The 10,298-nt window shown below is 44.5% G+C and overlaps 1 protein-coding gene and 1 long non-coding RNA gene across 2 annotated transcripts; one reads left to right on the plus strand and one right to left on the minus strand.

The window, feature by feature from the left end:
• Window positions 1-244: 244 nt before the first annotated feature.
• On the plus strand, window positions 245-767 carry LOC125541280. Its single transcript, XR_007297483.1, has 2 exons — window positions 245-434; window positions 504-767. It is a non-coding gene; the product is annotated as an uncharacterized LOC125541280 (long non-coding RNA).
• Window positions 768-920: 153 nt separating this feature from the next.
• On the minus strand, window positions 921-3,932 carry LOC125541268 (F-box/LRR-repeat protein 14-like). Its single transcript, XM_048704726.1, has 2 exons — window positions 3,819-3,932; window positions 921-3,033 (listed from the first exon to the last, which is right to left on the minus strand). Exons 1-2 carry the CDS (start codon window positions 3,852-3,854, stop codon window positions 1,564-1,566), a joined length of 1,506 nt encoding a protein of 501 aa, XP_048560683.1. The 5' UTR covers window positions 3,855-3,932; the 3' UTR covers window positions 921-1,563.
• Between the last annotated feature and the right edge of the window lie 6,366 nt (window positions 3,933-10,298).

The raw sequence follows: 10,298 nt of genomic DNA on the forward strand, positions 1-10,298 counted from the left end.
TCTGAACCCCTTGAAAAGAGATGAAATAGGCCGAGAGCGGACTCGTCCTGCACGTAGCGGCAGCTATCCGGCCGGTCGCGCATCGCATGGTGATCCATGCAATATGATTTGCGAATAGAGTAAAGTGAAGATACATCGCTCGATACAGTCTGGTGGGCTCGGCCCGGGTACAGGTCTGACGCTTAAAAGTGGACAGACCGTGCAGCGTGGGGCATTGTTTTTTGGCACCTGGGCCCGGCGATTTGTCCACAAAGTTTTGTACGGGTCAGCGTGTCATGTGGGGGCACAGCTCGGGCGCATGCCTTGCGTCCCTTTCTCGACTGGGAGGCAAAGAACACGCTGAACCGCAAGAACGGCAGCCGTTGCTTCCTGGTCCGCCTTGCTCTGCTCATGGCGATCTCCGGAGCGACGACGATGGTGGCCTTGGACTTTGGGTGACCTCTTTAGTCCTTCTTCCTTAAAATCTATAGCTCACTGGCTCGCTCCCGTCGCCCGTACTGCAGATCGACCTTGGCGGCAAGAGATCCAGAGGCGCGTGAGGGGGCGTGCGTGTTGGCCGCGGGCGGCGCCGCTGTGGCCGAATCGGCCGTAGGCTCGCCGGATTCGGCCGCTGAGGTACATCCAGACTTTTTACCGGCCGACCGCTGTACATAACAGCCCGGGTGATTTATTACATCTAATGGAATATTACATTAAAATGGCGATTACATGTAGTTCTGCTTCACCCACGTTGCACAGTCCTGCTAAATGCACAACATATGATTCAAGCGAGGGAGGGATATTGGGATTCTAACGCGAGATGCTTGTGCATGTTTGAATGATGACGTGCAAACGACCGGGAGCATAGTCCTTAAATACATCCATGGCGAAAAGTGTTTACGTTATACAGTGCCTCAGTGCAACGGTAATATTTCGTCCTCTCCCCTGCACACGGACAGTGCTCTGCAGCGTGTGTCAGTTTTTCTGTCAGCGCATTGTTCTTCGAATACATGAAATACTCCAAGTAGCACGTCTGGCCGCTACTAATCGCAATGCTGTGCCAGCCGTCGATGCGCTGCGTGCAGCAATGCACTTCTCTTCAGTAGAGTTGATATCAACAAAACAAACATGCCGCCTTTGTACATGTCCATCAAAACTTGCACATAATATTATTGCCACGCGGACATAGCAGGGAGATATATATGTCTTCAAAATCACTTCCGCAATAAAAAAGAGTTCATGACATTTGCTTAAATAATACAAATAAGTAACACCAAACGGTCATATAGTGCCTCCACAGCAAAAACAGGGAATCTTGGGGCCTACTTATGCCGGTTTTGAAACGGCTACAGAGAGTAGGAATTAAGCAAACAGAATTACGTACGGTTGATATTAGTACACAAGTGGTGCATACTATTAAAGTTTCATTCACCAGATGCCGTCCAAAGATCATCATTAGACTGTCATAAAGGAAAGTCATTGCAAGGCAACAAAAAGTTCAGAGAGGTGAGTCTGGGTCGGATGATGCACAGCCTTGTCCACTGGTGCACAGTCAAAAACTTAATAATGACTTCAGCAGCAAATTCATACTGACAAACCAAGTTTCTTCTTCAGGGCATCTGAACATTTCCTGGAGTAGTGAACTGACTTGGCAACACCCTGTGCAGCTTGCAAAGAGACCCTACCACAATGCTCAATGACCAAAGACTCTAACTTATGTGCACGTCCCAGTTCAGCCACTCCTACATCAGTCACCTTATGACACGCCCGAAGTGTGAGATTACTCAAGCATGGGGTGTGCGCAATGAAGCGCATCCCAACACCATTTACCGCATGACACAATATGAGCTCGAGTGTCTCCAGATTTGGTGAGGATGAGAGGGCCTTCATCCCCTTGTCATCAAAGAAGTTGGCGTTGTTTAGCACCAGAACACGAATCGGGCAGGACTGAATGAGCACCAGAAAACCCTCTTGTGTGAACCCTATTTCTGATGGCCAGTCACGGGAACATCCTGTAAACCTGAGGTCCACCATCTGAAGCATACGGCAGTTTAGGGCTAGAGCGTAAAGGCTGTTATCTGTAAATGACATCCTGCTTTCACAATAGCTGACATCACGCAAGTAGAGCTGCAGGTTAAGCCAAAGTGTGATGCTTTTAAGGTTGCTGCAGCTCCGAGATAATACAATGATGTCATTGTCATTTAGGGCACGAACATACTCAAGGCAAAGCTTCTCCAATGCTTTACACTTCCCTAGGAGAACTCGAAGTCCTGCTTCTGGCCAAGTTTCAATATGCGCCAACCTTAAATCCTTCAAACTCTCACAGCAGAAATCGTATACATCCATGTTGTGAGCATCGTACGAGGAGTCATAGACCACATTACCTGGATCAAGAAGATCATATTTTCCTCTTTTCCTCTCAAACTCAAACTTCTGGAGCTTCATCCATCCTGAACAAAACTTTAGGAAGTCGTGATGATTGATTCTTTGGCAATTTTTCACTACAAGCTCTGCCAGCGATCCATCTCTACCAAGGTATTCCAGCCACTCCACACTGTCGATTTTTTCGCAATCAATAAAGTGGAGATTAGATAGACTTGTGCAACCAACTGCAACCGAGAAAAGCCCAATCGAAGTTATTTGTGGTGTGGAGTTGAGCCTGAGAGACACCAATTTCTTGCAATTCGCTAAACAAGCAAGCCCAGAGTCATCGATGCATGAGCAGAAGCTTAAGGTGAGGTCAATCAGCGAGTAACAGTGAGATGAAAACACCGAAATGCCTTTGTTGTCCAGCTGCTTTCCATGTCCAGGTATCCCACCAGAGTAATCGATTTCCACTTTCCGCAGATTTGGGAACCGGGCGCACAATGATGTCAGTGCTTCTGTAGCAGTGCAAAGACCGGAACCAACACGGATAGCACCCCTTTGACTCCCCTCTATCTTGTAGAGCTGCTTTGAAACAAGGGCAAGAGAATTGAGATCACTTGTCCTGGTGATCCTCTTGAGAATCTCTGTCAGCAGAGCCTCCGGTAGGTCCTCCATCGAACAATTCAGCTGTACCAATCATCACAAAATATATATCAAGGTTCAGAAAACAACCGAAGAGCAGGACTTAAACTTATGATATATCAGAATATATCACTGACGATAGACACTCATTACGAAGAATATGTTACTGACGAAGTTTGAGCATTTTCTGTATCCGTCCAAAACTGGTTTGTTCTTCACAAGCATGGAGATTTATTAAAATAGCTAGCACCTTATCTTTGTCCAGATTGTTAGAAAGAAAAGGTGACGCTACAGGCAGGCCACATCATTAAATTAAACTAGCTACCACCATAATTAAGAAGCAAGCAGAGCCTGAATAATGAACTAAGTACTGTAAGAGAACACAAAGAGACGTTCTGGAATTGACGCAAGCAATTTTGCAAGAAGAATTACTAGTACTAATTGCTGAATCTGAACACGAAAAGCAGAGCATATATGCAAATTAGTTAATACGTACTTGTAGGTCTTGGTTGGGGAAGAAAGAAAGTAGGGAAATCAATCAATCATTTTGCCAGCCACAGCCGATGAGTTGAGTTCACAGGGCCAATCTAATATCTGTTCATCAACTAGAAATAATACTAGTATTTACTGGCTGCAACCCTAGGCAAAATGCTTACTACTTTCTACTAGTAGTACCTAGGAGAAAGGCTTTACAAGATTAACTAAGTTTATGGATGGATGGGGATGATACTACCCCTGTCAAGAACAAGAAAGTGAATCGAAAAACGGCGGTCATGTACATGTCAAGTCGGGGAACCAACGCAACGCAACGCAGAGGGAGGGAGGGGTACCTTCTTTGAGCACGACCGACCGGGAGAGGAGGACATCGCCGCCGCCCGCTTCTTTGATTCGGAGGAAGAGAGCAGAGTGTAAACCCTAGCCTCGCTCGTCTCTGTAATTTCCAGCGGAGGAGCGGAGGAAGATGTGGGCCTCACTCACATGGGCTTTCTACACCCGGAATGGGCTGCGGGCCGACGAGGGCTATGTTCGGCCTTCTACACATTTTTGCCTTTATGAACACAGAAAAATCTGAAAGTAAGAAAAAATATATAGAATGTTCATACAATCGTTTCAGTAAATGAGTAAATTTTTAAGGCATTGTAAAATATGTCCATGTCCACGAAACAAATTTCCATCTACTTTTTAAAATGCGTAGCAATTTTTTAAAATGTTCATGTGTGATGAAAAATGTTCACATGTATCAAAATAAAATAAATGTTTGACTTTATGAAAAAGTGGGCGTGTATATTTTCATACATGCTCTTGTATTTAAAAATAAATGCTCATGTAGATCCATAAGAGTATTTCGGAAGGATTCTCACATGTGAAGGAAATTTTCATATATCTTAAAGAGATGCTCATGCTTTGGCACGTGTTCAAAAAGAAGTGCTCATGTATCTCATACAAATACTCATTATTTACCTAGGAAAATAATAACAAGAAAACTAAACAGAAAATATGAAGGATGAAAAACAAAAGTGAAGATGAGTATAAGAGAATAGAAATCTAGAAATAAAAATAATAAAAGAATAAGGAAAAAATAACATGGTCATAGTTATCGCGCCCGGCCAGTTGCTGAAATGACCCATATATCGCATAGAGAAGGGAAATGGATTAGGAGTGGTTCGCTGAGCAGACATGTTTTGTGTGCGGTGGAGAAGCGAGCGATTGTATGAACAGTAATTGCAGGATATTAGGGCGTGTAGAATAATGGTGCTATCTTAGGAGTGTCACATAGGATAAGTGGTGATGTGAAGGAAAGAGAAAGAAGTAAAACATTGTTCGAAATATGCTCTAGAGGCAATAACAAGTTGGTTATTATTATATTTCCTTGTTCATGATAATCGTTTATTATCCATACTAGAATTGTATTGATAGGAAACTCAGATACATGTGTGGATACATAGACAACACCATGTCCCTAGTAAGCCTCTAGTTGACTAGCTCGTTGATCAATAGATGGTTACGGTTTCCTGACCATGGACATTGGATGTCGTTGATAACGGGATCACATCATTAGGAGAATCATGTGATGGACAAGACGCAATCCTAAGCCTAGCACAAAGATCGTGTAGTTCGTATGCTAAAGCTTTTCTAATCACTAGTAGAAAAGGGGGCAATGGTTCAGGCCGGGTCAGCCCATTAGTCCCGGTTTAGTCTAGAACCGGGACCAATGGGGGCATTGGACCCGGTTCGTGAGCCCAGGGGGCCGGCCGGGCCACGTGGGCCATTGGTCCCGGTTCATCAGGACCTTTTGGTCCCGGTTGGTGGGACGAATCGGGACCAATGGGCCTGGCTCCTGGCCCACCACCATTGGTCCCGGTTGGTGGCCTGAACCGGGACCAAAGGCTCCCCTTTAGTCCCGGTTTATGCCACGAACAGGGACCAATAGTGCTGCCTATATATACCCTCGCCCGCGAGCAGAGCACTCCAGTGCTCTGTTTTTCTTGCCCGGCGAGGGAAGGGGTTTGTGGTGCTCTAGCTCACCTCCTATGCACATGAGGTGTTCGATGAAATGCCCGAGCCACACTAGTTAAGCTTTCTCCTCTCGAAGCTCGACCTCAAAGCTCCATTTTCCTCGAGATTTGTCTAGATTTAGCGGTCCGTCACGCCCCACCCCCGTCTTCACCGCCGTCGATCACCCGCGCCGATCTCATCACCGACACCACCGTGGTGAGCCTCTTGTTCTTATCTTCTTTCTGAAAGGAAAAATATTGTTACTTGTATGTTTAGATAGATACTTGTATCATTTTCTTACTTTTATTATTGCATCTTATATAGTGCGATGGTTTTGGTATCCGCCCCCGTCGGCCCTCGTCCTGTCTATGATTCGGATGTGGTATATATATTAATCTTTATAACTATTGGTTCATTTATTGTTTATGAAAATTATGCGGACCAACGTGACATAGATTTTATTTATCTAGGATGTATGTGAACCGGAAATTCCAACTGACCCTATTGTCGAGAGGTTAAATTTAGTTGAAGAAGAAAACAATTTCTTGAAGGAAAAAATAAAAAAAATGAGGAGGAGAAGATGATATTAGAGTTGCATGTTGCGGATGTCGTCGATGATCACAAGATCAAGATGGATGCAATGCGCTTGAAGATTAGAAAGATTAGAAAATATGCCATTCATACCGAGGCTTGGTATCATTATGCCGTTGGATCAATTGTTACCTTGGTTGCGATTATGATCGCCTTTGTTTTCGCATTAAAATGTTTTACATAGTTTCAATGTATGGTTTAATTAATTAGATGCTCTGGAGAGCTATATGTTGTTAGATGAGAACTATGTATGTACTTTGCTTTTAATGTGATGATGAACTTCTATTAATTTGGACACTTAATTATTTATAATGCACGTAGATGAACCGGCAATGGATGTACGGTGACAGACACACCTCCGAGTACATTAAGGGCGTGCATGAGTTTCTCGATGCAGCTGAGGCAAACAAGCAGAATGGTTTTATGTGTTGTCCATGCCCTGATTGTGGGAATACGAAGTCTTACTCTGACCGGAAAATCCTTCACACCCACCTGCTTTACAAGGGTTTCATGCCACACTATAATGTTTGGACGAGGCACGGAGAAATAGGGGTTATGATGGAAGACGATGAAGAAGAAGAGTACGATGACAACTACGTGCCCCCTGAATACCGTGATGCTGCAATGGGGGGAGCTGGTGAAGATCAAGAGGAACCAGACGATGTGCCCAATGATGCTGCAACGGGTGAAGGTGCTGAAGATCAAGAGGAACCAGACGATGTGCCCGATGATGATGATCTCCGCCGGGTCATTGTCGATGCAAGGACGCAATGCGAAAGTCAAAAGGAGAAGCTGAAGTTCGATCGCATGATAGAGGATCACAAAAAAGGGTTGTACCCCAATTGCGAAGATGGCAACACAAAGCTCAGTACCGTACTGGAATTGCTGCAGTGGAAGGCAGAGAATGCTGTGCCTGACAAAGGATTTGAGAAGCTACTGAAAATATTGAAGAAGAAGCTTCCAAAGGATAACGAATTGCCCGACAGTACATACGCAGCAAAGAAGGTCGTATGCCCTCTAGGATTGGAGGTGGAGAAGATACATGCATGCCCTAATGACTGCATCCTATACCGCGATGCATACAAGGATCTGAACGCATGCCCCGTATGCGGTGCATTGCGGTATAAGATCAGACGAGATGACCCTGGTGATGTTCACGGCGAGCCCCACAGGAAGAGGGTTCCTGCGAAGGTGATGTGGTATGCTCCTATAATACCACGGTTGAAACGTCTGTTTAGAAACAGAAAGCATGCCAAGTCGATGCGATGGCACAGTGAGGACCGTAAGAAAGACGGGAAGTTGAGAGCACCCGCTGACGGGTCGCAGTGGAGAAAAATCGTGAGAAAGTACTGGGATGAGTTTGCAAAGGACCCAAGAAACGTATGGTTTGCTTTAAGCGCGGATGGCATTAATCCTTTCGGGGAGCAGAGCAGCAATCACAGCACCTGGCCGGTCACTCTATGTATGTATAACCTTCCTCCTTGGATGTGCATGAAGCGGAAGTTCATTATGATGCCAATTCTCATCCAAGGCCCTAAGCAACTCGGCAACGACATTGATGTGTACCTAAGGCCATTAGTTGAAGAACTTTTACAGCTGTGGAATGGAAACGGTGTACGTACGTGGGATGAGCATGGACATGAGGAATTTAACCTAAAGGCGTTGCTGTTCGTGACCATCAACGATTGGCCCGCTCTCAGTAACCTTTCAGGACAGACAAACAAAGGATACCACGCATGCACACACTGTTTAGATGACACTGAAAGTATATACCTGGACAAATGCAGGAAGAATGTGTACCTGGGCCATCATCGATTTCTTCCGACCAACCATCAATGTCGAAAGAAAGGCAAGCATTTCAAAGGCGAGGCAGATCACCGGAAGAAGCCCGCCATGCGTACCAGTGATCACGTACTTGCTATGGTCAATGATTTACACGTAATCTTTGGAAAGGGTCCCGGCGCAGTAGCTGTTCCGAATGACGCTGAGGGACACGCACCCATGTGGAAGAAGAAATCTATAATTTGGGACCTACCCTACTGGAAAGACCTAGAGGTCCGCTCTTCAATCGACGTGATGCACGTGATGAAGAACCTTTGCGTGAACCTGCTAGGCTTCTTGGGCGTGTATGGAAAGACAAAAGATACACCTGAGGCACGGGAGGACCTGCAACGTTTGCACGAAAAGGACGGCATGCCTCAGAAGCAGTATGAAGGTCCTGCCAGCTACGCTCTTACGAAAGATGAGAAAGAAATCTTCTTTGAATGCCTGCTCAGTATGAAGGTCCCGACTGGCTTCTCGTCGAATGTAAAGGGAATAATAAATATCCCAGAGAAAAAGTTCCAGAACCTAAAGTCTCATGACTGCCACGTGATTATGACGCAACTGCTTCCGGTTGCATTGAGGGGGCTTCTACCGGAAAACGTCCGATTAGCCATTGTGAAGCTATGTGCATTTCTCAATGCAATCTCTCAGAAGGTGATCGATCCAGAAATGGTACCAAGGCTAAGGAGTGATGTGGCGCAATGTCTTGTCAGTTTCGAGCTGGTGTTCCCACCATCCTTCTTCAATATCATGACGCATGTCCTAGTTCATCTAGTCGACGAGATTGTCGTTCTGGGGCCCGTATTTCTACACAATATGTTCCCCTTTGAGAGGTTCATGGGAATCCTAAAGAAATATGTTCGTAACCACGCTAGGCCAGAAGGAAGCATCTCCATGGGCCATCAAACAGAGGATGTCATCGGGTTTTGTGTTGACTTCATTCCTGGCCTTAAGAAGATAGGTCTCCCTAAATCGCGGTATGAGGGGAGACTGACTGGAAAAGGCACGCTAGGAGCGGACTCAATAATATGCAGGGACGGGCATTCTTGGTCTCAAGCACACTACACAGTTCTACAGAACTCTACCTTGGTGACCCCGTATGTTGATGAACACAAGAACAGTCTGCGCTCCAAACACCCAGAGCAGTGCGACGACTGGATTACATGTGAACACATTAGGACTTTCAGCAGTTGGTTGGAAGCACGTCTCAGAGGTGACAACACTGTTTGTGATGAGTTGTACTTATTGTCCAGGGGACTATCTTTGACTGTATTGATTTACAAAGGATACGAGATAAATGGGAATACATTTTACATGATTGACCAAGATCAAAAAAGCACCAACCAAAACAGCGGTGTCCGCTTTGATGCAACAACCGAGAAGGGAAAGGACACATATTATGGTTACATAGTGGACATATGGGAACTTGACTACGGACAAGATTTTAAGGTCCCTTTGTTTAAGTGCAAATGGGTCAATCTGTCAGGAGGCGGGGTACATGTAGACCCACAGTACGGAATGACAACAGTCGATCTGAAAAATTTTGGGTACACTGACGAACCGTTCGTCCTAGCCAATGATGTGGCACAGGTTATCTATGTGAAGGACATGTCTATCAGACCGAGAAAAATAAAAGATAAGGAAACGAATACATCATACGATGAGCCAAAGCACCACATAGTTCTTTCAGGAAAAAGGGACATCCTGGGAGTGGAGGGCAAGACAGACATGTCTGAAGATTATGAAAGGTTTCATGAAATTCCTCCCTTCAATGTCAAGGCTGACCAAGCATCCTGATAAACGATGAAGATTATCCATGGTTACGGCGCAATAAGCAAATGACGCAAGCGAAGAAAAAATGAAGACTTTCTCCCGCAACTATTATGATGATACCATGCCAAATTTGTAACAGACGAGTATGCTATGCCAACTTTTTCAGAGTTCATTTGAAAACTTTTTCAGACGAGTATGCTATGCCAACTTTTTTGTAAAACTAATGGCACTAACAGAAAGTTAATAATTTTGCTGACCTAAAAGAAAAAAGAATTATAAAATAAAGCAAGAAACAAAATAAAATAAATAAAGCAACAAAGAAAACAAAAAAACTAAAAAAGTGTTTTCAAATTTGAAAACTAATAGCACTAACAAAAAGTTTATAATTTTTCTAAAACTAAAAGCTAAAAGAATTAAAAAATAAAGCAAGAAACAAAAGAAAATAAATAATGCAGAAAACAAAACAAAAAAACTGGAAAAAAATTAAATATAGCAACAATAATTATTTAGTTCTAAGTAGAAACAAAAAAAACAAAAAAAGTGCCACCTACTGGGCCCCCACGGCCTGAATACGACTAGAAACCCTACCATGGGCCAGGATTCAGGCCCGCGGTAGGCCCAGTAGG

The sequence above is a fragment of the Triticum urartu genome, chromosome 1 (genome assembly GCF_003073215.2).
Source record: "Triticum urartu cultivar G1812 chromosome 1, Tu2.1, whole genome shotgun sequence".
Lineage (NCBI taxonomy): Eukaryota > Viridiplantae > Streptophyta > Magnoliopsida > Poales > Poaceae > Triticum > Triticum urartu.

Coding starts and splice junctions, on each gene's coding strand:
- LOC125541268 (XM_048704726.1), bottom strand. CDS start 3,854: ATGTCCTCCTCTCCCGGTCGGTCGTGCTCAAAGAAG. Junction 3,034..3,818: donor GTCGGTCGTGCTCAAAGAAG/GTACCCCTCCCT, acceptor TGATTGGTACAG/CTGAATTGTTCGATGGAGGA.